Raw genomic sequence first — 27,506 nt, 5'->3', positions numbered from 1 at the left:
AACCATAGCCGCAAACCGTCCAAATTTTAGAAAGAAAACAAACTTTAAGCCTGGAATTTTTTTCGGAAAGATGCGGAACTGTACCAGTGAACCTGATTTTGCAGCTGGTCGCCGGCGCCTTGAACAGAAGCAGAGATGGATTATTGCCGGTGGGTGTGCTTGGCGTCCTGGAGGGGGTCGAAGAGAAGGATCAACCAGCCTGCTGCCGGGACGCTAAGCACCAGCCGCCGGCAGTAATCGATCATAAACGGCCAGCCGCTGTACCTAGAATCATCACAAAACTTATAGGCGATGGGTGAGATCTTCCATTGCAAGTACATATGTACTATATTGAAGAACGAGTACACATGTACTATATGGAAGAACAAGTACACATGTACTAAACAGATCTGACCCATGGGTTTAATGCATTCAAGGTGACACTAAGCACTTTGAGAAATTCGAAGAAAAGTCGTAGCAGCAAAAAAAGTCCTCAGTCTCAGCAAATTGCTTTCTTGATTGTTTCCCGGAAAGACGAGCTAGCATGACTCTACTTGGAAAATTATTTCGAATCCGTGGTGAAAAATAAGAGTGGAATGATGAAAGTTAGAACTAGAAGCCTGGTAACGATGCACTAATGAAACTTGAGCTGAACTCAGAACTGCCTAACAATGAAAGCATCTGAATTTAAGTACCAGAAAACCTTTCAGAAATCTTCCGTCATAGTTACTGAATAAGTAGCAGAAGTACCTGCAGCTTCCAGATAGACTGATATGGTTTTCTTTCTCTTTCTCTCCCACACCTCTTCAAACAGGAGGAAGTAGCTCTCAATCTCGTTCTCATCGAATATCTCTCAAGTTGATCTTCCTCCTCACCTTCCTTCTTTTTCAGTATGGATTTCAGTAGAAAAGGGGAGGGGGAGGAACGAGGCGTTCATCTATTCTACTTCCTGCACAAAAGTTGTTGGGGAAGAAGATAGCGAGCGAGCGTGCCTCATTTGAGTCAGACTCACCTTCTTTAATTATAATTTGCTTCATGATTTAAAATTTCAATTTTTATACATAAAAGTAATTTATTATTATTTTAATATTTAGTGGTTATTGTTTGTTTTTATTCATTATTTACTATATCAATTTTATTTTATTTATAAATTATTATTTATTTTATTATTATATTTAGTGTCTGAATTATTTTAATTTCAATATTTTAGTTATTAATAAATATTTTTTAATTAAAATTTTGTTATTAAATTATAAATTTTTAAATCCTCACCTTAGAGACAACGGAACCCCCACCCCCGTTGTCACCACCGCAGTATTCGATTCGTTTTTAATTGGAGCCCATATGTGAGCATTGTTATCGTTGAGCCCATCCCGTACATATCGGGCATTTGAATGAGAATATGGATGGAGCCCACAAGGCTCATACATTCTTCGAAACCCTAACTTTCTTGATACAAAAACGCCTTAGGCCAAGCACGCGACCTCGCCTCCTTCTTCATCTCCTGGCTCAGCATCCGCCGCAGCAGGAGTAGAAAGCAATGACGACTCGCTTCAAGAAGAACCGCAAGAAGCGTGGCCACGTGAGCGCCGGACATGGTAGAGTCGGAAAGCACCGGAAGCACCCCGGAGGTCGTGGTAACGCCGGAGGCTTGCACCATCACCGCATCCTCTTCGACAAGTACCATCCCGGTTATTTTGGTAAAGTGGGTATGCGCTATTTCCATAAACTGCGCAATAAATTCTATTGTCCAATCGTCAACATCGACCGCCTTTACTCTCTCCTGCCCGAGGACGTGAAAGCCAAGGCGGATTCCGAGAAGGTTCCCCTGATAGATATCACGCAGTTTGGGTACTTCAAGCTGCTGGGGAAAGGAGTTCTGCCGCAGGGCAAGCCGTTTGTAGTGAAGACCAAGCTAGTGTCAAAGATCGCGGAGAAGAAGATTAAGGAGGCTGGTGGTGCGGTAATGCTTACTGCATAGTGGTTCAGCGCCTAGTTTGCGTTTTTCCATAGTTTTGTTTCTTGCAGTCTGCTGGAGCATTGTCATTTCCTGTTTTTTTTTTTTTTTTTAAAATTGGATTACGAGGATTTAAGAGCGTCTTAGATTTATAAATGTAAATTTTTTGCTGGATACCGATAGTGCAATTGAAATGTGGATGAGAAGCCGTTCTTATTTCGTTTTGTACCTTTAACAGTTTTTTAAAAAATTGCTAAAATGGATATATTATCTTTTTGGTCTAAAGCAAAAATTATTTTTAGTTTTGTTTCATTTGCTTATGGTGAATGTTGATGCTTTACTGAAAATGATGTGGTAATTTCTGCATTCAAAGCTTAACCTGAACAAATAAACGTAAAGAAAGAGCCGTCCTTGCTGTTTCTTTATCCGAGTTTCTTGGAATTTAAAAATCAGGTGTCCTTCTGCGGTGGCTTTACTTGTGGGTTGAACATGCAAATGAGAATGCCTGCAGGTTTCGTTTGGTGCAGATACTCATAAACTTTGCTGTTTAATTTTTGAGCTGCAGTCATGAGCTGTTGATGAGGTAAGGGATGTAAAATAGGGTGAATAATGTTTTGCAGTTTAAGTTCATAATTTCTTACTTGATATGGTACTTGGGTGGAGGGCTGTCCTTCCGAGCTATGTGTTGCTGTTGGGATATTTGAAAAAGAGAGATGATTCTAGGATAGGATGGACATAGGAATTTCATTGAGGTGGTGAATTGTGTAATTTTCAGCTGATGCCCTCAACTTCTGATACAGTTGGACTCCCTTTTTCTGCTTGTGCTTTGTAATGTGAATATGATTTGTTCTTGAATTGAAGGCAGTGGATTCCATAGAGTTGAACTTATGGTTATCTAAGTTAATATCACTTTATGAGTCTAAGAGCCAGGGAAGAGGCATCAAGAGAGTCAGTTTGAACATTGAAGTTAATATTTTGTCTCTGGATTGGTGAATTAGGGTTTATGCACTCAATATTTTTTCACATGAGATGTCTACAGAGGATGAAACTTCAATACATCGTAGGAAGAAAACACCCAAAATTGGTCTTTGGAGATCTTATATGTAAAGACTCCAAAGTATTATTTTGCTTGACTTGGCCCGAATATCTTCATCTAGAGCACATGACATTGGTCATAACTGGAAAGAAGTTTCTACGATTGTTAGATGGTTTAAGGTTAGGCTTGCATTTCTATCTAATGGAGGTAGTCATTATCACATCTTATTGATATTTTGTTCTAACTTCGTCAATTTGTTTCATGGCTTAATGTTTGGTTAAAAAGTTAGTCCTCTGCAGAGAGTATCATCCTACTGCTACTTGTATGATTCTTAGGAGAGATGCTTCTAAACAAGCATCTGGATCTTGTAGGAAGTTATTGAGGGAGATAATTTTCAGTTGATGTGCTTGACCTTGTCATACTGTGGCACTTCCTCTTTTTGTTTATTCCTTGTGATGATTTATATGGGTATTTTGTTCGGAAGTTGAATTGAAGGGCAATCAAACAGACAATCTTATGGGTATCTCAGTTATATCATAAGGTTATGAGCTTAGGATCTCTCTTGGTCGTTCTCATTCCCTCTATGCCAACCTATTTCGTCTTTTAAACTCTTTGAGTTGTGGATTTCTTGTTGATGTTTTAAACTGAGGTAAATCACTAGTTCCTGCCGCTTAGAGTGGTCAAGCCATTGCCCTTATAAAAGCAAAATTTGAAAGAGTTATTAATGAACTATCTATAACACAATTCTTTTCACTTGGTCAGGCGGAGTACTCCTCCCTGAGTTGATTTTTAGTAGGGGTGTCAATTTTATTGAATATCTGATTCTCTAATTGGGTAGTTTTGACTATTTATTAAAGGGTTTTTTTTACAAAAATAACAGTTTGAAAAAACTTATTTATGAAAATAACTACGGCATCAATTTATTTGCAAAAATACCGAACTTTGACCGGTCCATTGTACATGTGAACAGTCAAAGATGACACATAAGTTTTGACTGATTATGAGTTGCTACGTCATTAATACTATATCTTATTTTTACCTTATATCTAAAATAATAAGTTATTAAAAATTTAACTCTTACTTATTTTACACCATTTAATATCAATTAAAATATTTATTAATTAAAAAAATTTATCATTACACTTTTCATGACTTTATATTTTAAAAAATAAAATAAAATAAGTAAAATAATTAGATTTAAAATATTTATAAATTAAAAATATTTATAAATAGAAAAAATCTTACTCTTAAGTCTTACCCACATATTATTGATTTAAAATATTTATAAATTAAAAAAATATACAAAAAAGTTATTTTAGAGTTTAAAAATACAATTTATTTGTATGTTTTTTATCACCTTATTTACAAAATAATAATATTTACAAATTTAAAATATTTATAAATAGAAAAAATCTAACTCTTACCCATTTATTATGGATTTAAAAAATCTTACTCTTAAGTCTTACCCATATATTATCAATTTAAAATATTTATAAATTAAAAAAATATACAAAAAAGTTATTTTAGAGTTTAAAAATACAATTTATTTGTATATTTTATATCACCTTATTTAAAAAATTATAATATTTATAAATAGAAAAAATCTAACTCTTACCCATTTACTATGGATTTAAAATATTTAAAAATAAAAAAAATAAACAAAAAAATTATTTGTATACTTTTTATGACCTTATTTACAAAATAATAAATTATTAAAAATTTCATTAGTGAATTAAAAATCTTACAACACCTTTTATTATCAATTTAAAATATTTATTAACTAAAAAAATAAATGTATCGATAAATTTGTAGGTTTAAAGCCCTCGATGGAAGCATTGAAGCAAAAAATGTTAAATTGTGGTCAAGGCACAAAAGAAAGTAAATGTTGGACAATGATATCAAAGAGATTGTTAATGGGAATCATGGCGTCCCAACATATTTGACATGGGTTCGAAAGACTGAAATTACATTTCTTGAACTAAGTTATAGCACACCTAGTTTTTTTAACAACCTTCAGAGAACGAACCAACTAGACTCAAACTGTAAAGCAAACCCAACATAGAGGACAAACCTCATTCATCATTATCCTTCTGCCAAGTAGTTTCATAAATAAGAGAAAAATTAAAATCTCCCTATGACTCTCATCTGATATCATTGCATAACTCCACTACAAAGCCATTCTGGTTTGTCTCCAAGTTTATCCACCCATTACCAATCTGAACACAATTTTCAATCTTTTTTTCTTAATTTGAAAGCTCTAAATATGATCAATGGAAAGTCGTATATTAATAAATAATTTTACATCAAAATGTCAAAGAATATTAAAATTCTCATTCCACTCTTTTGTCTGATTATAACAAAGGGCCTTGCCTGAAATTTCTTCATTTAGATAAACGTATTGGTCTTGGTTGGAACAACTCTTCCTTCTCTGTTCTAAAAAAGGAAAAGCACATTGAGGCATGAAAGTGAGGGACCATGAAACTAGCGCGACTTCCATTAAAAAAAGTTAAAGAGGGAGAGAGAGTACTCACCTTTTACAGTGTTATCGCAATGAAACTCATCGGCTTTGGTTTTTATGTTTAACCATTTTCTCAAGACAGTTTTCGTGTATGATGACTGAAAATGATCAAATTCAAGGAAACATACATATATTTCCTATCAAACAAACGAAGTTGTGGAGGTTTTGAAATTCATGAAACTGAAAATACAAAGATAGTTACCTTCTGGTATCCACTTTGATTTTTTCTCATTTTTAACGCTCAAAAAACACTAGTCAACATTTCCTAAAACAAGGCAAACCTTACAAGCATTAAGACCACATTTCTTTACAAGCATTTCAAGAAGCAGCTTGACCTGATTTGAAAAGACATTGGATGCAACTGTTTAAAAGTGAATTATCTCAAAAGTTGACAAAGCCATTTAAGTTTTTTTTTTTAAAAATAGAGCAAAGAAATTGAACAATAATCATGTCCCTATCTTAATTTTTTGTCAAATGTATTCTGTTAACATGGAATAAAAAAAATCAGTTAACCAATGAAAAAAATCAGGATTCCACATTCACTATTTCAACTTCCAAAGAATATTAGGAAACTAAATGGGAATCTGAAACAAATTAGTCACGAATCATATCGAAAAGGTCTTCTGCCAAACTCTTACTTGTTGGACAAGTTCTACAAACAAATCCGGAGGACCCATCCGAGCTTTTGATTGATTATTTCCAGATGGGGAGATCAAATCTTGAACCTACATGAAACGAGGAAAAATACACCTTAATGCATTCAACTAAGTACTCTATATATTAAAATGAAACAAAAAATACAAAGGAAACGATAGAATTATTACCAGTCTTTACACGAATGGTGAATCATCAGAAAACTCAACCACTGACGTGCCCTCATCTTCAAACAAGGGTTTTACCAAATGGGCACTGACCACAACTTCCACTAAGAACAACTACAAAATATAAAATTTTAAAATGATTGATTAATACATATAGAATACCAAAATATAAAAGACAGTTATCAATAGTAATACTTAAATTTCACGAGTAATGAAAATGTTCACCTTGGATTGCTATTTCAAGGAGCGTTTATCAGAGGGGGGGGGGGGGGGGGGGGGGGGGGGGGGGGGGGGGCGTTAACTACCCGTCAGAAAATGGAATTTTGGCCTTAATAAATATTTGATGAATATCACCATCCTACCCCGTGAATCTGTACAACATTACTAAGAACTCGCGAAACTTAGTTGAAACTGCAATCCTTTTCATTTGTGATTGACCTCCATCATAACTATGAAAATATTCAGACTTCTCCTTCAATTTTTTCATTGTATCGAAAGAAAAACCCAACAACTGACGCCATATTATCTATAAAAACTACATACATTAGTAAGAGTTTATTTATGCAAAAAATTATGTAAGTTTTAATTTTTATGATTAGTCCTAACAATGCAAAAACACACCTAAGTCCAAATTCACCGAACACCCCTGGTAGAGCCCCATATGACTTCGCAGTCACTACGAACTATATCTCGTCAGTGATGGGGTTGGGTTTCGTTGGCTAATGGACGCCCGTGCAGGCGACTCAGCCTAGTTTGAACTGGACTCAACCCACTTTCCATTACCCAACCTACTCTTAATCAGAATTTGTACCCATCCTAGTAACTAGGGCAAACATAAGAAAACATAAACAAAACAAAAAAACCCATGTGGTGGATATTTATAACACCTATGGAATGATCATTCCATGATACTTCAAATTTATTTAACAACAACTAGCAACTAAAAATCCTTCAAATCTTATCTCAATAGAGTAAAATGCAACTTCATAAATCATAAAATTAAACGAAATTAACTAAAATTAAACTAGCAACTTCAGAAAATACAACATTCAATGGCATAGGAATCCATAAACTAAAGTACAACAAATTATTCAGAAAATCCATAAACTAAAATTAAACTTTACAATAATTTTAATTTATCTGCAATTGACAGAAATTTTATTAACATAAAATCAGAAATTAAACAGTAAATCACAAAAAAATAAATACAGTAATTAAACACCTAAATTCAAATCAACATTATAATTAAACACAGTAATTAGATTCAATTAACAAACGCCCTAAAAAATCACCCTGCTAAATCGGCTTCTGAAATTCAAATTCGGGTTTGGAGGGTGAGTAGGGCTTCGGTTTTGAGAGAAGGGGCGGCGAGAGAGTGAAATAATAGGGTATTAAGAGAAGGGGCGTTGAGAGGAAATTATAGGGTTCGGTTCTGAGAGAGGGGGCGACAAAGTGATTAAATGATAGTTTCAGTTTTGAGAAAGGGGCGGCGAGAGGATGAACAGAGGGGAACGGAGAAGAAGAATGAGAGATGAGGCTGAGACGAAGTCTGGGTTGAGGCGAAGAGAGAGCGGTTGAGAGGGGGGCGTGAGGGCGAGGCCGAGGCCGATCAACGGCAACAGGGGAGCGGCTGAGGCCGAGACGAGAGGCGAGGAGAAAGATCGAGGAAGAGATTAGAACGAAAAACATAAGTGAGGGCTGACGTGGCTGTGCTTACATGGCCCTAGATGACAGGACAAAAAGACGGTAATATATAATGATGTGTCAGATTACGTGGCAACTGATGTGTCGAGATAATAAAGTGGCAGCTTATGTTTTAATCTACTCACATTACACTGATGACATGGCGACTTGTAAGCAGTCCAAACTTACATGTCGTCTTTGACTGTCTATATGTACAATGGATCGGTCAAAGTTTGATATTTTTTTAAATAAGTTGATACCGTCGTTGTTTTCATAAATAAGTTTTTTAAAACTGTTATTTTGGTAAAATTCTCTTTATTAAACGTGACGGAATCGGGTGATATCAATTTAAGAGTTTAAGAGAGATATTCAATTTTGACACCACCAATGGAGATAATGTCTTTCCCCAGTCGAGGAACCAGGGTGACCACCACATCGTCATCCCCATCGGCATCTAGATCCTCCAGCAAATCTGTGATCCCCAATCGCAGGCAAGTCTTTATCTTCTTCGACTTCTTGCCGTGCTTGTGCGCAACGTTCACAAAGCTTCCCGCGAACTCAGTCGCGCTTGGCTTCCTTGTCGTCTCATCCTCCAAGTTTATGAAAACATCGAATTTCACCGCCACGTCTCTGTCCAACTCTATCCCCTCGATCACCAGCACTTCTTCTTCTTCCTCCTTCTCCTTCTTGCTTCGTGACTTCTTTTGCCGGTCTACCACAACCTTCACCACCTTGTTCAAATCCACCGGGAATTTTTCCCCTGTCGTCGTGGAAGCTCTCTTCGTTGCTGCTTTAGCTTCCTTGGGCCTGAGAGGAGTAGGGCGATTTCTAAGCCATGGAATGTCGACGTCTTGGTAAGTGTAACGAAGCTTGCTGTTGTCAAGGCAATCACGAACCTTAACCCTGACCAGCTGGGCGTTCTCGTCGTACAAGAGGAAAGCCGAATTTAACCAGTCTGTATCTGTGTAGTCCCTCCGCTTGCCCCCGAGGCTCTTCCAAATGCTCCACATCCTGTCCACGTTTGCATGGTGACCGTAGAAGATCGGGTCCCTCGCCGCCGAGTAAAAGTTTCCCATATTCTCCCTGTTCGGTTGCGTGCGGTCGCCGGTCCAGAGGTGTACTGGTCCGTGGGGCGTGCTCTCCAATGAACCAGCACCGGGATCCGGTTCCCCACCGGCGCGATAAGGTGCACCGAAGAAGAGTAGTGGCGTCTTGGCACCGGACACCATTTGACGGTACATGATCGTCAAGTTGCTCGTTATTTGTTCGTCGTTTGGCATGTTGGGTTCTACCATGTCGTAGTCGAGGTCCAACATTGTCGGAGGCTGGTGCTTGGCATCCCGGAGTGTGTCGTAGAGAGGGGACGCCCTGTCGGCGTAAATGGCCGGCAACTGCATCCCAGCGGGGGCGTCCCAGTTCCAAAAGGGCAAGGCGAATTTTTCGTCGCCGATGAGTTTTCCGAGGATTCTCTCGAAGAAGTAGAGGTAGCAGCGGTGCCAGGGGAAGAAGAGCCACGAGTTGTGGACCTGGATCTCCAAGTCCGGGAAACCGATCTGATTATATGCACCGTCACAGTAGGCGCAGTGGACGTTGGCCTGCTGAGTGAAATTTCTCGGGTCGTCAGCCGGGAGGGCCTTCATGAGATCAATGCCCTTCTTGAACTTGGCAAGGAAGTCGTCGTCGACAAGGTGAGCTGCACGGCGGACGCGCACAGGGGACCCTTGGTCCGGGAGCTTGAAGTCAACAATGTTTCGAAGGTTGGGAGGGCAGCAGTTGGTAGGGTCTGCTCCGGCAGGGAGTTCTGCAGGTCCGCATTTGGAGAGATCAGGTGGGTTAATGGGAGCTCCGGCAGCTGTGGGTGCAAAGCCGAGGTTGGTGACACCATAAAGCCCTCCCAAACCGATGAGAACGTTCCTCCGGTCAAATCTTCCCGCCTCACTCTTCCTCTTGTTTTCGTCTCCTCCACTGCATGAAACCCTACGTCTGTATCTTGTGGGTGGAAGGCATACGCGTCTTCCTGGGTGACGCAAGGGCAGCTCAGAGAAGGTCGAAATAGATGAAATGGTGCTGGAAGCAACGGTGTTTGAGAGAGAAGCCATGGCTTTGATTGGTTTTTCTAGCTGGGGAAGGTGGCTGAATTTATGGTGGCGCTACTGAAGCCTATTCCTTCGCCAACAACGACTCGACAACGTCCATCTTCGGAAGAAGAAGACAATTTCATTGATCGACTAAACTTCTCAGGGAAAGTTCATCAATCAACGAACGAAAACTTCAGCAAAAGAATCTCTTCATTTTACTGATTCCACTCGTCCATTGAAATTTCAACGAAAACCAGAAAAACCTGCACAATGTATCTGAGAAGAAATGCGCCAGTATCAATGTATGCAGTCGATTCACACGTTCTTTGAAAAGTCTTCTGAGAATCCCTTTCAGAATTTTCTCGTTACTCTCTCTCATCGGAATTCACCATTTATCAGCATTACAACTTGAATCGATGATGAAAACAAAAAATCAAGATTGCAGCCGCTATCATTTTTGTCCAACTGCCGAATCCTTTCAACAAAATGCCGAAGAGAAAGTATGAATATCTAGAATCATAAACTAACAGCAGGAAAATGCATGGTTATCCTCAGTTAGAAAACCAGCAACGGAGCTTTCTCTTTTAAAGTTTATGGACATATGGGTAGATCATCAAACAGCCAGTTAATATAAGAGCTTGTCATCTACGTTGTTTCCTTCAGATGGTGAAATTTTTGTGAGATTTCAGAAAATCCTGTAAATTTTTAAAAGGAAAGAGGAATTTTAGATAGAATTCTCTCACGTTTTTGTTTTTTGTTTTTTGTTATTTCTCATTCCACTCGAATCAAATCAAATATGGCCAAAAGGCTCGACAAGTTGGATGACTTTCTGTTCCAAATAAGCCGCTTGCCAGATTGAGACATCTCGTGTATTTGGTAGGATGACACATCATCCAAATGCCACTTAAGTTTTTAAAAATATATATTAATTTCTGATTTTAAAAATTCTTACACATTTCATTTCATTACCTTTTATTTAATATAATAAAAATATATAATTTTTTATTATTAATTATTTCTAAAATACTTTATTTTACTTAATACCTTAATATAATTATTGTTACTTTAAGGTATTATTTAATTTCATACAATATTTAGTAAAAAATAATTTAGTTTAAAATTCCTGTTTGTTGGTACAAATATTCGACCTTTTTTATAATAAAAAGATATAAAATTCGTATTAATTAATTATCGATATAAAATATTTTTTAATTGAAAAAAATATTTTGAGTTTAAAAATCTAATTTGTCGATACATCTTTTATTACCATATAAATAAAAATATTTAAAATTTTTTAAAAATTAATTTTTTACATTTAAAAAAATATTTTCATAACTTAAAAAGTATTTAAAATATTTTAAATTAATTAAATATTTTTAAAGACATGTATATATGTTAATATATTTAATAAAAAATTAAAAAAACATTTTTAATTAATTTAATATTTTTAAAAATCTATATATTTAAATGTATTCTTAAAATATTTAATTTAATATTTATTCGCTCATGATGACATGTCACCACATAATCGATCAATGCTTACCTTTTGACGGTAAATATATGGAATTAACCGGTCAAAGATGGGTATTTGTACGAATAAATTAAAAAATTGGTTATTTGTATTATTAATGTTAAAAAAATTGGGTAATAGAAAAACGAAAGAAATAGAAGAAGAGAGGAAAACTGTTTTTGGAAGTAGAAGAAAAAATAAAGTCGGCGAGTGAGCTCTGTTTCTTTTTCACATTTCACAATCGACATGTAGAAACGAAGCCTGTAGAAGACGTGTCTAAAAATGTTTTTCAAATGTGTAGACAAAATGACAGAGTCGGACGGACACAAAAAATGGGTAATCAAGTCAAAGTCTGATACGCATGATCAAAGTCAATAGAACAAATCTCTCAACGAAAAGCAGCTCTGGGAGTAAGAATTTCAGTGGTCAATTATTCCATTAGAGCAAAGCAGGAAAGTAAAAGAAAGAAAAAAAATTGAAACTCAAATGGAGAAAATATACTCCACTGCCGCTTCATGGACCGACCAACTCGTCAATGAAGCAAGCATTGGATGCAGGCTTCATCTCAGGTTTTCACTTCATCCAGCCCATCTCCTCAATGTAGCAAGCCTTACATGCTGAAATGCCTGCTAAAATGTGTTCAACCTGCTGAACACTAAAACAGACAAAAAGGAAACTAAGAGGAAACAGGTTTAGTAAAATTCAGAGGTCAATTTGATGAATATAGATAAATCCAGGATCCTCGACACCTTGATTTGCTAGACCTACCTCCCAACGTTCATTAATGGATGTTTCACAGGGGTCCTTCATATAGTTGCAGAAATAGAAGATAACTAAGAGAAGTGAGAGTGATAAAAGACTTTTAAGCTTCTGATTATGCATGATACAGTTGCTAAGTGTTACATGTACAAAGATTAGAATGCTCTTGCCTACCATTAGAGGGGATAATAAGTTACTGCATGCCACCAAAACCCTATTGAACCTTCAAAGTACTTGACATGAAAGGTTGAGTAATCACTAAATCTAATTAAGCATTTTTTTCTTTGACTACCTTCTTCGTCAACTCACCTGCAGGGAAAATGTGAAAATTTGAATCAGATCCTTGCCAGCCACAGCATTTACAACAACAAAAAGAGAACTTTAAAGAATTTATTGCAACAATGATAAAATTTGAGATACATGTAATAAAAGCAGCCTAGTTTTGGTTGACTAGATTTGTTTGGTATGATTCACATTCATCTTTTTTCACAAAAAAACGCAGGAACTGAATTTTTAGAAAATAATTCATTTCTTATCGGACATTTTTTTTAAAATGTTGGTGACACATGCACGCTACACCCCCATTTCCTCCTGTGAGACTTGAACCCAGGATATCACCAGAAACCCCTCTCATGTGGCCATTGAGCCAAAGGCCCAATCCAACCCATCAGAATTCGTGCTCATATATTGTTTCACAAACATCTATGCAAAAATCATCTATTTTAGTTTTTGCCTAGAGTTGGTGTGTTTTTCATGCTCTCGGAGAAATATTAATACTGAAAGGGCAGAAGGACACCCAAAGTAGCTGACTATCCTAGCTCTTGCAAAAACAGCATAAGCAACAGTAACCTGTTTTTTTTTTAATCTTCAACATAAAAGAATTCACGTATCAGATTATTCAACCAACTCCATGGCTTCAGTTTATCATCACTTTATATAACAGAAAGAGAAAAAACAGCACAAGGTTTGACATGGGAAAAGGTTCTAAATCTTTATAAGCTTAACAAGTTCATCAGTAGGTCGGCATTTATTTCAACCACCACCTACCTTTTCACCAAGGATATTTCAGGGGACCATTATAGTAAATCGGCAATAAAACTCTTTCCCAACTAAAATTTCATATAAATGAAACTCTATAGAGCAGAGTTGTGAAATCCCAGCCAAATCTAACAGATGAAATCCTTGTTCAACCGGACCATGTACCTCTCCCAGGTCTGAAACTGAAAGAATCGGAGAGAGGAAAAACCAGTAAACTGACCAGTTAGAGTAGTTTCAAACGCCAAACCAAGGGAACTAAACTGAACTAAGCGGTCTCCTCCCCTGTCCCCGCTTTCCCCCCTCTCCATGCCTATCATACAGTTCAACCGCCAGAGTTTTGCAGTTGAACCGGTTGAATCAAACCTGACCACCTTTCCAGGTTGATGGACAGCTCAGTTCAGACAATATAGCTACAGAGCTGCTCGCATATGCCAATATTTTAAATCATGACAACCAATTGCAAGCAAGATGACAAAAAAGCATGACTCTGAAAAATTACATTCTATAAACAGTGAAAAGGAAAGCAATATGGGTCGAACCACTAAGTGAAATAACAAGAAGTAGCACAGGTAGACAATTCATGAACCACTAAAAACTCTTAAAGACATACACATCAAAATCAAAAGTGATAAAGAAGTGGATGCATACCCCTTCATCTTTTACAAAATCCTCCAAAGGAATAGCTGTAGATTCTGAGCGACACTTAACATGCACAATAGGGCCTAGTGTAGCCCTGTCTATGCCCTCTACAGATCCATCTGGTGCATTCATGTAGATGGCCCCTTTATACATCCACTCCTCAGTTTCATCGCTGTAGAAATCCTCAAAAGGCTCCCCACATAAGGCACAAACATTTTGGTTCTCATCTGCAGGAACAGCCACTTCTTCATCAACCCTTTTTTCAACAACAGTTTCTGTACGCAGAAAACCAGGGGCCATGTCTGTTCCTAAGGCTTCTGCACCACTGAGCCATTCTTTGGCACTAACAAACCATTTTCTTGAAGGATTGTGCTTTTGGTTTTTAGACATCCGATTTTTTGTCACATGCCAATCCATGTGACTGCTATGCTCTTCTTGGCATTTAAAACGCATCCCACAAGTGGTACACTGTCGAGGAAGATCAGCATAAAGAGCATTTATAGCAGACTCATGCCGAACTTTAAGGAGTTCCACGTTGAACTCAACACCCAAAGAATCCTGAAAAGTCACATTAGTGGTCTGAGACCTCTTATATCATAAAGGACACAAAACCACCTAAAAGAAAATGCACTAATACAAGGGAAAAATTAAAGGGGCAACAATCACTGCAAAGTCGTATGCATCATTGAATGCATTCAAAAGAGAACCTAGAAATGATAGGATCTGTTACAGTCAGCCTGGATGCACACATTTCGAGGATCCATGGATGGGCCAAAGATTAGATGCTCCACTGCAACAGAAACTCTTAAACATGAACAACAGCTGATGATTTTAGAAGTGACAATGGGTGGTTTTCTGAGGCAGGCCACCATAAAGGTATGTGCACCCAGGTGGACACTTCATATAATACAGTTGAAGTCTCACAAAGGTAAGGGGTTTCAGCATTCAATTTTTTTTTTTTTTTAAAAATGCAGGTTACCTCCTTCAACTTCCACTTGTCTATATGAGTATACCCCAAGTCAACCATGAATTGAACTAGACTACCTACCATTGGTAGACGTTTTAATAACTGAAGATACCTGTGATGCCGGTGCTGTCAATGAAATCAAACCTTGAGCCACTAGTGAACTAATCAGACCTGAAAATGCATTTCCAGGAGGATTAGCCACAACAGATGCGGCATTTTCGGACATAAGCCCTGACTGAGACAACAAAGGAAGTGGTCCCAGAGGCAGTGGAGGTCCAGCACCTCCATGCAACTGCAAGGATGTTTCAGGAATACGATTGGCTGCCATTGATGAAGATATTCCAGAATACAAATTCGGTACCATCATCTTCTGAATTGCACCCTGACCTAGTATAGTAGCAGAATGATTTAGACTCTGTTTCACTATGTGAGAGGAAACCAGAGCATGGTCTGGAACAAGATATTCTTGAGCCTGATTTGGTTGACTTAAAGAAATCGGCCTTGCCTGTCGATGAGACCAAGGAATCTGTTCTGTTGAATGTATCATATTCCTATCAACAGAATCCAACAAAGACTTGTTTAGACCTTGGTTCACAAAATGATGCTTCTGGTGCAAAGGACTAGGTACTGAAGGTGCCAAATGATGAGAACCAGCCATAGGGGGGGTTGTCATGGATGTAATGGGAGGCAAATGGGGCCCTTGTGTAAAATGCTTCTTCAGTGCTGGTCCACCCTTCAAATGCAAGGAATCAAGATTTGAAGAAGCATTCCTTTTACGGACATTCAAAATTCTGTCAATTGCTAAATCCAAATCCTGTGGATTCTCAATTGAAAGAGGTGCTTTTTGAGTGGTCAGAGTTACCCCATCAGCTGCTGGAAAAGGCATAGAAGCATTAGTACCAGATTTTGGAAGGACATATGGAACTGAAGGTTGGGAAGAACTGTGAGGCAACTTCCAAGAGTCTTGAGGATAGCCAGAACGCCCGTACTTAGATAGGAGCTCATTTTTCAAGCCTGCAGTTGATGACATCTTGCCGAGTGGTCCACGAGCAGACTGAAAGGATGGAAGAGCATCTGTTATATTCCCAAATAGCAGGTTAAACAGCTCTATCTTTTACAGAAATCTTTACAAAAAAAAGCATTACTGGTAAACAATAATAATATCAAAGAGGAAAGGAAACTTCCATAGATAGATAGTGATCAAGCTAAACTGGCAAAACCCAAATAGATGGAAAACAATACCCCAGTGAGAGGAACCCTATCATCAAATATAGTAGAAGAATCATCAGCAAAAGGCAGGTAAGCATGACTGGACCAATCTCTGCTTCGGGGTTGCAGATCTGAATGTGGTCTTCCAGATCCAGTATTCACACCTAAACTACCATGAATGGGACCAGGAAGATCATTACCACGGCTACGGTCAGCTAAAGTTGGACTCATATCCTCCCAATCATATTCTTCTTCTTCAACATTCTGCCAATTCCTTGTGGCTGCACTATTATTTATAGCATTTACATCAAGCTGTTCCACCATTGGACTTTTGTCTGGCAAGATACCCTTTGCTCTGTAGTTTCCATAAGAATCAATTAGACCTCTTTGTTGTCGCTGACTGTTTCCATTACTAATCTGATATGAACTAGAAGATTCCCTTTGCTGTGTGCCATCCTCAGACCAATATGTTTCCCACCAACCATTCCTCTCTCCGTTCCTTAACCCAGGCCTAGAATCAGGAGAGATCCTGTCAACAGCACTTGCTGGGGACATATCCCTTACAAGCCTACCTGCTGCTGGTGATGAAGGCATTGACAGCTCAATACTAGGAGGAGAGGACAGCCTCATTAGCATAGCTTTGGACTTCGTGAGAGGACTTTCAGTAGCAACAACTGTGGATGGATGCCCAGACAGAATTTGAGGGGGCTCAACTCTTCCACTTCCAACCTTTTGAAGAGGTAGCATATCTGCATGTTTGAAATCATCCTCACTGTACCCTATAGTTGGTTTTCGCCCATATGCTTGTAGACTAGATGAAAGTCCCTTCCCATGCTGAGCATCCTGCACAACAACAAACAACTGACGATGCTTATATTAACTTTAGCAACAACACCTAACACAAACAAAAACAGATTATTCATTGACAGTGATGAGTTTCTCCAAATCAATATGAAATAATCTATCAACAGCCCATCCAAAAGGAAAATCCCACTTAGGATTTATATTCCTTTACAATGCAGCCATTAGCAGAACTTTATACATTTACATAATGACGTAACCGCTGCCATCATGATAGAAACAGATAGATAGATTCAATGATGGACTTTTTTGTATGAAATGAGAGTTATAAAGCAAGATTGATTACTGGTTTTGCTGTTTAGACATTTGAGTAAATCTCCTGTAGGATAGCAGATGCCTTCAAGATACGTCAGTTGCAGATATCCTCTAAAAATAAAAAATGACTAGAGGAGATATCAAACAAAATAACAAAGAACATTTTTTTAATTATATACGCCATCCTTCCCTTTAATATCTGTTTTCTGCTGTATTCCTGTCACCCAAAGAAAAATTCAGGTAGATCGTAATCGGAATATCATCTCACTCTTCTGGGGCCTCTTCAAATTAAGTACTCATTTCAGACAGATGCAAGAACTTATGCAAGGGAATTGGAATCTACAGAAAAGTCCTCTTGGCTTCCCTCATGCTGGAAGTGATTTTGCACAGTCGAAAAGCAGATTAAATCCAAAGACATTATTCCTGCGAAACTTGACATGTTTGGAGCCCTGTCACTCCCTGTCTTCATATACATCTCTTTCCTTCAAGGTAACTCTCATTATTCAAGGCCTGAAAAAACTAATATTAATATGGAAAGGAACTTATTTGTAACAAACACACTTCAAATAACTTCTGATGAACTTTAGTTAGCATAGGAATTGAAAACAAATTTAATTCTTCATATTACTAGAAACAAGCTTTCTCTAGTTGGAGATTAATTAGAACTTAACAAAAGGTTTATTAGAAGCAAAATTTCTCTACAAGTTTTGTTCATTTATCAAATTTCCATAAAAGGGCCCTCCAACTAGAAACTGAAGAGTCACCTGACATTCCCTCATCAATCCATTCAAGAGTTTGCTCCATGATCCCTTTTAGAGCAATATCCTCTCAAGAAGTTTATCAGCTCTCTGATGCTAATAAATGGATATGGCACCTGACAGACCGAGAAGCTCTAATGGTTCAAATTTACCTAAAGATTCTAAAAGCCCAAACCTAGCCACCTTCACCTGGTCTAGACTGGATTTTTTAGTACAAACAATTTTTTTATGTTCATTCAAAAAAAAAAAAAAATCTTTAATGACATAACAGAAACCACTTAACAAAAGCCAGACTGATTTTACATCTATTGATGAAGTCATATTTATCCGTGCAATGTTTAGAACAATGTAATACTGATTTTACAACTGCTAGTAAAGTCATGTATACCGACCTAATAGTTAAACCTTGTTAATAAGTTTTAACCGGTTATAAAGGTTCACAGTACGATGACTAGGATGGATTTTATAAGATCAGTCCTATTCATTCCTCCAATAGATTCAGACCCAAGCCTTTCAGCATAACCATTCCTAAGTCAGCCATTGGTAAAATGGTGAGGACATATACTGTGCTACCAATAGATAGACATCTCAAATAGAGGACAAGGTGTCATATTGTATGGCACATGAGCATTTCAAGAGTCATTTTCTCCAAAATGACCTCTTAGGCGGAAACAACAGTCCAACAACATACAGATATATAGAAGTTATAACATTTAAATAGCAATTTATAACATTAAGATAATCATACTGTACACATATACATTTACAACACATATATAGATACAAATATTCCTACATAAAAAAACACCTGTCTATCTGCGGCTCAACTAAAGAACAATCCACGAGGTAACTTTTTTTTTTTTTAGTGAAATGAGATTTTATTACAGCAAACAAGAGAATACAAAGGCAGTTTAAAAGTTCATTCCCCTAACAACAAGAGATTGAAGGGAAGCTCCTTGCTTGGCAAGCGAACCGGTAACATCATTTGCTGATATAGGAATAGGAAATCAGTCACAATTAAATAAGGATGCAATGTCAATTATTTGATGGAAATAAGGATACGATGTCAATTATTTCATGGAAATAAGGATACAAGAGAATCCACAAGATAAATTTCAATTCAAGCAATGTCACACTTTTATTTTTCCAACAGATACCTCAAACATATGATACCTGAAAGCCATGACCATCACATTAATTAACCTCCAAATATGGAGCCAAAGACTCAATCCACACTTGACAGACACATAAAGGAGTTTTCATCTGCAGGTCCTGCAGCACCTTTATTATGCAATACATCCATCAATAGACAATAGAGCAAATACTTTTTCATACGTGTGAGTCTGAGCTTTTGCCTATGTAAATCTGTAAATGGAGGAGTAGAGAGAAATATACCGCTGTTTCTTGTTCAAATTGCTGCTGCTCTAGATATTTTGGATTTACATGAATACCATGACCTGGACGGGGAGATGGCAGTTTGGAAGGTTCCAAAGAAGTAATGTTAGATGGTTGACGGGTCACAGGAGGAGAAAATTGTATCTCTCTCTCAAGTCTGCGTAGTACTGAATTTGGGAATACTGCTGACCAAGTCCCAAAAAGATGGTGCATGGCAGGATGTAAGTGGGGATGAACCTTCTTGTATGCCTCACAGAACACCTGCCAAATGAAAAAACAGCATTTCATAGAACCATATCAAAACATTTCTCAAAAGGTTCGCACACTGCTCAGGTTTGTAAGTAGTACGTGCAGTCTCAAACATTAAAATAGTTTATCTATGTGAAGGATGGTAATACACAAACAACCTAATTTACAGTGTAAGTTACAACATAATCCCTACCGCCCATCTTTTACCAGAATATAACATGCAGAAAAGGATAGTAACAGAAAGATCATTCTAAACATCAATAACAAAAAAGAAAAGAGCAAAAACAATAGACTCACCTGAGGGAGACGAGCAGCGAAATACCTTACATAGTCACCACCAATGTTTTTAACGATACTATCCAGAAGATATAGGGAAGGAAGTTTTTGCTCTACTGGCACCTGCAAATGTAAGCACCAAAAACTATATATAAGAAAAATGTAATAAATTGGAAGTTATGCCACTGCAGATAGGCCCTGTAGCCCAATGATAAGGAACACTGAGTAACACCAAGCTGCAATTCTTTATTTATTCAACGTAAAAGCTTTCCAACTGTTCAAAAAAGAAAAAGAATAGGAATATCATCCTAGAACGAACATTCACTAAACCAAGGTAAATAAGAGCTACCTACACATTAATCAATGAATTTTAATGACAATCGGATCAATTGACTGCATAAATATTTAAAAGTTGGTCAAAGTTATGGTACATGATAGGATGAACAGTATCAAGTTCTGCCACTTCTGTATGCACCGGCTCGATGGAACATTCTGTAAGATTTGATCTGGTCATCCCCACCGCTGAAGAATACAATACAATGAAAAGATAACAGACTTATCTTCCAGCAGCACTTTAAGAGTCTTTTTTCATAACGGTAATTGAAAGATTTGAGTTGAAGAAATTGGCATTTGACGTTGGAACGTCCTCTCGGTAGAGGCTTACATAACCCATTGTTTCTTTTTTGAAGATTCTTTATTTTGAAAGGGATCATGACAGCGTTGCTAGTTCAGTATAGAAAGTAATGCCACCATTTTTACCCAGGAAGCCTCATACTGTATGTAGACCGACATGAATGGAACGCAAGGCCAGTTGAAGGAACGAGAAAAAATTAAAACACACTCCCTACCGTGTACTCCACATAGCAACGAAGAAGCACTCTTTCCCTGGCATTAGAAATGCAACTTAAATGGTCTATTATCCTATGGCAGTGCGACAATAGGTATTGCTGGCAATTCACTACAACATCGGGTGGCCTTCTGTATTGTTTGGAACTTCCTCCAACGAATAACTTCTCTAACGTCAAAATTTTAGTTATTTTACTTAATGTGGGAGAGAGAGAGAGAGAGAGAGAGAGAGAGAGAGAGAGAGAGAGAGAGAGAGAGAGACCTCTCTTTGATAACCCATAAAACACTGAATTCAGAAGAATTGAATCACTAAAAAATAAAACGTTCAAAACGCAGATACAAGAGCGAAGCGACGACACAAGGCCTATCAAATCTCCTTTTTGAGGCACCAACCACGATAGCTGTGTTGAAAAAACAAACAGACCATATCCAATGCCAGGCAACATGTCGAACGAAACCCAACCTCGAGAATTCGAGCGCAAATCGCTTCAGCAATCCCTTCCGCACATTGGCTCTGCTCTCCGGCAATAATCGTAAGCTCTGTAATGATCGGCTTCGAATTGAACGTCAACTCCGATAAGACCTCTTCGTATAGGCGGACAACATCTTCAACCGGAATGCTCGACCCTATATCACCGTCAGTAAGTCCAACCTCCTCCTCTCTCTCTCTCAACATCGCTCGAAATCGGTCGAGAATAGGAGGAGTGGGTTTTTGGGCGGCGAGATCAGGTGCGGCCGAAGTGGTTTTGACGCGCTGATCAGAGAAGTACCCTAGATTTCTAGGGTTAGGCTTCCGGTCGTCGTCGTCCATGGGGAGTGAGAGTTTAGGGAAGAGGTGGGGCAGCAGATGAAGAGGGTAACGCCATGAGTGAGGTAGAAAAAGAAAACAGAGTGAGGAAAGCGCGTGGATTCTGCGTGTCCGAAATGGAAGGGTTTTCGACTTTCCATTTTCGAGTGCAATCTGGGCTTGGCGCCGTGAAGAGTCACGCTTGTTGAATCGTAGCCTCTTGCCCGCTACATTCGTGGACCTTTCCTCACTCATATGTCTGTCTTCTTACAAATTAGAGCGGTTGTGGGCTTCAGATCGAGCCATGGTGCATTTCTGGTATTATCTGAGATCTAAAGTTTAGTAGATTTCTCCGGTGCTTTTTCCATTCCCAAAACTCTGGAAGCCAACAGGGCTCTGTTTGACACCTCATCATTCATTTTAAAATAAATTTTTTATTTTCTGGAGTTTTTCTCAGATGCCACGTGTTACTGATAACCTTATTTACTTGGGTGAAACTCTCTTGTAATTATATGTCACCATGTGTTACCTCTTTTGTTTAGGCGATATATGATAGTATTTTTTTTAATTTAATTTTAATAATACTTTATATAATTGACTTCATTTTAACCGGGTTTTTGCCTCAATAATCAATCCAAATCTTAGTGAAAATTTTAACTATTGACCAAATCTTAAATCATGGCAGGATTGCTATGGCAGGATTATTCTTCGCCAGCTCCATTCTTTATGTCCAGATAGAGAGTGAAGCTCACCGCACAAGGAGCTTTCTCCTTAGCAGTGCTGTCAACTCATCCATTAAGATGTTGGGTGGAACAAATCTCCCTATCATAGATGCACAATAACACCTATGTTACGATCTCGATCTTGTCTCGGGGCTTTCCTCTCCGTCTGTCTTTGGACCCCTCCCTTTAAAAAATAACCCTGGTGGTAGGCGGAATGAAGAACTGTGCCGTCAGAGACACCGCGCCTGAATCTAGAGACTTGTCATGTTTCCTCACGTGAATCGACGTGCCTGCTGGCTCCTTGTAGTCTCCACCGGTTTCTGCTCTCCCGCTACGGCGACGCACCGCCGTCGAGTCTATGCGGAGCGTCAACTGTACTTGTCAGCAACCATGGCTGCTGCACTGTGAAATTCCTCAGGAGGATGCAGAATATTAAAACGAGATGAAAAGGAAAAGCAAATCGGAAAATAATTTACCCCTCTGAAACGAGGACGAAGGGTACGGCCCAACGCGTTTAAAGAACACGTGGGTGGGAGCCGCCGTAGTATCTAACGAATTCAGGAACTGGGATTAAGAGGAAACATTACGAGAAGATTTCAATATCGAGTTTCAGAGCACAGAACGGAAAGTACGGGAAGACGGGCGAATATCTTTCTCACGTCTACGGGTATCTTCCTCTCTTTTTTAAGTAAAAGCTTCAATAATGATCGTCGACATGAAACTGGCCATCGTCATCATCAGAAATTCAGAATGCAGAAACAACTTTTTCTTTTCTTTTTCTTTGCTAGTCGATCGAATTTAAGGTGGGATTTGTTCATCGTAGAAAAGTCGAGTCTAACCCGCCAACCGAACCAGCCTTCTGCATCTTCTCCAAACTTAAAATAGCAAAGATTTCATAAACCCAAAGCCCTCCAAGTAAGACCGACTAATGTGGGTTCACCTCGATGAAGCGTGATCTTAATTCATTCGTTCATCACGGAAGCTGCGTCAATTTCCAACTTCCAATCATAGGCAGCCGTCGGGCATTTTTGTGAATTCACTCCAAAAGTACGATGTACGAACCCGAAATAGTAGAAAGCAGAAGACAAAAGTAGTCAATATACGCGCAGAGTCTCCGTGGGTTCGCTTCATGGGTCCGAGCCACCAGGGTTATTATCGTCATTTCGTCAACATATCTCTCTGCCGCCTCCACGCTGTATAAAATAATATTGGCGACTTTCTCCTCTCCGGGTTTTTATTGCGTATCAGCTTCCTCTCTCTCTCTCTCTCTCTCTCGCCTCCCTCTGTAGAGTGCATCGAGAAAACTGGAATTTTTAGGGTTCTTTATTAATTGCTCGTCTGATCCGAATTCGTTCACGGAGGTGTCGTTTTTCGACGCTGGAGTTTGGTATCGAGCTCGTAAAGATCGACCAGTTTCTTGAGGTTTCCGTCAGACAACCAACGGGAGGCAGATCGCCGGGTTTTTTTGTAGGTTTGTGTGGGTTTTGTCGTGGGGACCGGAAAAGTGAAAAGCTTTTCGGGTTTTGTTGGTATCATCGTTTGGAATTTCGGATTTAAGAGCCGTCTTGGTTGAGGTCGATCTTTTACTCTGTTTTCTCTCCGAGTTATTTGTTGTTGCTCTGTTTGTCTAAGAAACAGAACCGAGGATCGTCACTCTGTTTTGCTGTTTTTGACGGTGGTTTGTTCTGTGAAATTGGGTTATTACTTTACTTTGTTTGATCGTCTCCATTAGTCGACGAACCAGTAAGGAATGGCGTCCACAGCGAATCAGTCCCTGGTGTCTTTCACTAGTTCTGGTCTCTTCCTTCCTAAATCCCCACAATTTAGACCACGATTCGTCTCGCTTCCGTCCCTCTTTTTGTCTAAGGCACCTAAATCCGGTGTCTCCGTACGAAAACCTCTGTACCTGTCTCAAGTTAGAGATTTTTCTTTTGGATCTGATGAAAGCAGAGAACCTCAGAAGCCGGAATTCCAGTGCAAAGCTTACGAAGCCGATCGCGCGGAGCCAGTGCACATTCCTGAGCGGTCAGAGGCGGCACAGAAGTTAAAAATTGGAATCTACTTTGCTACCTGGTGGGCTCTGAATGTGGTTTTCAATATCTACAACAAGAAGGTTTTGAACGCCTTTCCTTACCCCTGGCTAACCTCTACACTCTCCCTCGCTACTGGATCGCTTATGATGCTTATCTCTTGGGTCACTCGAATCGCGGAAGCACCTAAGACCGATCTGGACTTCTGGAAGGCCCTTGCACCTGTAAGTATTCTGTATTCTGCTTCTCTCTTGTCTGTTCGGCTTTTTGGGTTTTTATTTTGTTTTGGATTACGGTGATCGAAATTAATTTGCTATTTCCATCTGTAGGTAGCGGTGGCGCATACTATCGGCCATGTTGCGGCCACAGTCAGTATGTCCAAAGTTGCTGTTTCTTTCACTCATATTATCAAGAGCGGAGAGCCGGCGTTTAGTGTTTTGGTCTCAAGATTTTTGCTGGGGGAAACTTTTCCGGTCCCTGTATATCTCTCCCTTTTGCCGATCATCGGAGGGTGTGCCCTTGCTGCAGTTACGGAGCTCAATTTCAACGTGATTGGTAAGCTTTACCTTAGTGGGCGGAGTCCTGTTTGTTGAAGAAATACGATTTTTCTACTTATACTGGTTGATGGATGTTTTGTTTGGGAAATTACTTCTAAAGGGCTCGTTCTCCTCTAATTCAATTAGAGCTAGTCTGAATTATACGATCTGCTTTTGGAAAGATGAATTTTGAACGTCTGCTTTGATGCGTTTGCCAAGAGTAATACCGGGAAGTTCTTCTGCATGTCTGCGAGTGCTGTTGTGATCATATTTTTCTCTTTGTGGGTTGTTGAATTTGATGAAAGTGAGGTTTTTCTTGTCTGGTTGTTAGGGTTTATGGGAGCGATGATCTCAAATTTGGCATTTGTGTTCCGGAACATTTTCTCGAAGAGAGGGATGAAGGGGAAGGCGGTTGGTGGAATGAACTACTACGCTTGTCTGTCCATACTTTCCCTCGTGATTCTTACACCTTTTGCAGTTGCAGTTGAGGGCCCTCAGATGTGGGCAGCTGGCTGGCAAAAAGCGCTTTCTGAAATTGGACCCAACTTCATCTGGTAACCACAAAAATCAACCTCTTTGTTCTTTTCTTTTCTTGCATGAATTTTATTTTCCGTCGTTGCTTTCACATTGCTGGTATGGGAATCTACTCCTGCACCCTCCTGGTTAGAAATTACTTGCGGCCTGCCTATTTGGCTGCAGCCATGCCAGGCGTTTGCTGATATCAATGTGAAGAATGGCCCAAATTGATGGGAAAAATTATTTTTCATGCTTATTGCGACAATGGATTTCATGAGATATATCCATCTTTGGTTTTGAGGAGAACTAAATCTAGTATATTCTGTCATGTAAATTACTTTCAATCTCTTTAGGATCTTTGCTGCACTAAAATTGAAGGTTAAAATGAATTTTTGCTCTTGATTGGGGGCGTGTTCGGTGAGTAATTCTTGAATTGTAGAATAATGAAAGTTCCATTGAATTTGTGTTCTACTGGGCTCAGTTTGAGCTTTACATCGTAATTTGGTTTGTTTTTTTCTCTTTATTTCACTTTAGATCTCACCCTCACCATGGCTTGTTTTCTTTTCATCTTGTCAATTCATGCTGTCTAGTTGTGTGTTGTGACTTGTTATGCAAATGGTTTTTCATGGTAGGTGGCTGGCTGCCCAGAGTGTCTTCTATCACCTCTACAATCAAGTCTCATACATGTCCCTGGATGAAATCTCTCCGTTGACTTTTAGCATTGGAAACACCATGAAGCGTATTTCTGTCATTGTTTCATCAATTATCATCTTCCACACCCCTGTGCGACCTGTTAATGCTCTTGGAGCTGCTATTGCCATCCTTGGAACCTTCCTCTACTCTCAGGTAATTTCTTCTCTAACAATGGACTTCTGCACCCATCTTTTGTACATGTCTACAAAGTTGACAAATTAAGTAAGAGTAGCATTCACGCTAAAAAATTTTCTGTTGTCTTGTCTAACAGGCCAAGCAGTAAGGAGAGTGCAATAAACCATGGAGTGTATCTAGTAATTGAAGCCCTGGCAATTCCGTATCGCCCAGTTCTGCTGGTTCTGTGGTTGGTGGTATCTACTATCGTTGAAGGCTTTAAGCTTTGGTGACAATTGCTTGTTGTAGATATAGCATATATTAGTATCACTTATGTGTTTAGATCTTTGCCAAGATTTCGGGATGCTTAGGAATTTAGTAGAATGAGTAGTAGGAGTAAGAGGATGAGGCGCATTTTGAATTGTTTTTCCTTTCCTTTCATAAGAGGCACGCTACCCTTTTGGTGGCGTAGCGAAATGTCCCAAGAAGAATAACAATTTTGGAACTGGTTACACTCGTCAGAATAAGAAGCAAATAAACAAGTCCATCCACTTGGCGAGTGTCGCCTGGCTGTTGTGCAATGGGAACGAGATATAGCTATTCAATGTAATTAAGGGGTGGGAGCGTTGGAGGTCAGGGAAGAGATATCCCAACAACCGGGGTTTATGTTGGAAATGGTTCGTCTCCTCACTGTAACTGTTATTTTTTTTTTTTTCACATGAAACTGAATTTAATTGTCTGACTTTTATAAGTTTCACGCTTGATCGATCTATTATGAAAAAATCTTTGTTATTGTATTGAAAAGCGTGAGACGATAGTGCTCTTTATTGTATTGAATTTGTTTCTCTCTAGATTAGCACGCGTGGACAGTGGTTATTGCTCTCGGTTCTGTCGCTGAAACCGGCGATGGGAATGGTACTGGGAACGGTAGAGTGGACTTTGCAGTGACATTCGTCACCGGCATGCCTGCACCTGAACAGCTATTGAATTGGTTATTATATTGATTGAGGTCTGCAGTCTACACGTCCCATTGACGTAATACTGGTCTTTTCTCATTTTGTTTTCTTGGGTAAAAGAGGTTATGGGAGCTTCAAAGTTGCCTCCGGTGGCTTCAAAAGCAAAACGACGGCGGAGTCAAAATGCCTAATTGTTTTGGTGAAAGAACGATGACGGTCGCTCGCTGCGGCGAAGGTTGACGGCGGTGGAGACGATGACAAAGTCTGGTCAGGTCGTTCGGGAGAGCTGGAGACTGGGAAGAAATTTTTTTTTCCTAA

General features: G+C 38.9%; 4 protein-coding genes across 4 annotated transcripts; 2 read left to right on the top strand and 2 right to left on the bottom strand.

Annotated features, from left to right (window-relative positions):
* The first annotated feature begins 1,433 nt into the window (after positions 1 to 1,433).
* On the top strand, positions 1,434 to 2,152 carry LOC137942574 (large ribosomal subunit protein uL15x). The gene has a single exon (XM_068788274.1). It carries the CDS (start codon positions 1,520 to 1,522, stop codon positions 1,958 to 1,960), a length of 441 nt encoding a protein of 146 aa, XP_068644375.1. The 5' UTR covers positions 1,434 to 1,519; the 3' UTR covers positions 1,961 to 2,152.
* A 6,198-nt stretch (positions 2,153 to 8,350) lies between these two features.
* LOC137943162 (polyphenol oxidase, chloroplastic-like) lies at positions 8,351 to 10,093 on the bottom strand. Its single transcript, XM_068788856.1, has one exon. The coding sequence runs from the start codon at positions 10,091 to 10,093 to the stop codon at positions 8,351 to 8,353; it is 1,743 nt and encodes a 580-aa protein (XP_068644957.1).
* Positions 10,094 to 13,527: 3,434 nt separating this feature from the next.
* On the bottom strand, positions 13,528 to 21,809 carry LOC137943161 (polyadenylation and cleavage factor homolog 4-like). Its single transcript, XM_068788855.1, has 8 exons — positions 21,298 to 21,809; positions 20,010 to 20,111; positions 19,464 to 19,724; positions 16,228 to 17,037; positions 15,098 to 16,039; positions 14,028 to 14,576; positions 13,620 to 13,750; positions 13,528 to 13,561 (listed from the first exon to the last, which is right to left on the bottom strand). The coding sequence occupies exons 1-8, from the start codon at positions 21,643 to 21,645 to the stop codon at positions 13,528 to 13,530; spliced, it is 3,177 nt and encodes a 1,058-aa protein (XP_068644956.1). The 5' UTR covers positions 21,646 to 21,809.
* A 1,785-nt stretch (positions 21,810 to 23,594) lies between these two features.
* On the top strand, positions 23,595 to 27,062 carry LOC137937804 (glucose-6-phosphate/phosphate translocator 2, chloroplastic-like). Its single transcript, XM_068782981.1, has 5 exons — positions 23,595 to 24,597; positions 24,703 to 24,928; positions 25,241 to 25,463; positions 26,058 to 26,271; positions 26,390 to 27,062. The coding sequence occupies exons 1-5, from the start codon at positions 24,094 to 24,096 to the stop codon at positions 26,399 to 26,401; spliced, it is 1,179 nt and encodes a 392-aa protein (XP_068639082.1). The 5' UTR covers positions 23,595 to 24,093; the 3' UTR covers positions 26,402 to 27,062.
* Positions 27,063 to 27,506: the final 444 nt, after the last annotated feature.

Source organism: Aristolochia californica, unplaced genomic scaffold, assembly GCF_029961685.1.
Source record: "Aristolochia californica isolate CCGP_79_NKW_82.1479 unplaced genomic scaffold, dmAriCali1.0.hap1 SCAF_10, whole genome shotgun sequence".
Classification (NCBI taxonomy): domain Eukaryota; kingdom Viridiplantae; phylum Streptophyta; class Magnoliopsida; order Piperales; family Aristolochiaceae; genus Aristolochia; species Aristolochia californica.
The sequence above is the reverse complement of the archived record's forward strand: the minus strand, read 5'-3'. Positions and strand labels throughout refer to the sequence as shown.

Coding starts and splice junctions, on each gene's coding strand:
- LOC137942574 (XM_068788274.1), top strand. CDS start 1,520: ATGACGACTCGCTTCAAGAAGAACCGCAAGAAGCGTGGCCACGTGAGC.
- LOC137943162 (XM_068788856.1), bottom strand. CDS start 10,093: ATGGCTTCTCTCTCAAACACCGTTGCTTCCAGCACCATTTCATCTATT.
- LOC137943161 (XM_068788855.1), bottom strand. CDS start 21,645: ATGGACGACGACGACCGGAAGCCTAACCCTAGAAATCTAGGGTACTTC. Junction 19,725..20,009: donor TCGCTGCTCGTCTCCCTCAG/GTGAGTCTATTG, acceptor TTCATTTGGCAG/GTGTTCTGTGAGGCATACAA. Junction 16,040..16,227: donor ATAGGGTTCCTCTCACTGGG/GTATTGTTTTCC, acceptor CCATCCTTTCAG/TCTGCTCGTGGACCACTCGG.
- LOC137937804 (XM_068782981.1), top strand. CDS start 24,094: ATGGCGTCCACAGCGAATCAGTCCCTGGTGTCTTTCACTAGTTCTGGT. Junction 24,929..25,240: donor GCTCAATTTCAACGTGATTG/GTAAGCTTTACC, acceptor TCTGGTTGTTAG/GGTTTATGGGAGCGATGATC. Junction 25,464..26,057: donor ATTGGACCCAACTTCATCTG/GTAACCACAAAA, acceptor TTTTCATGGTAG/GTGGCTGGCTGCCCAGAGTG.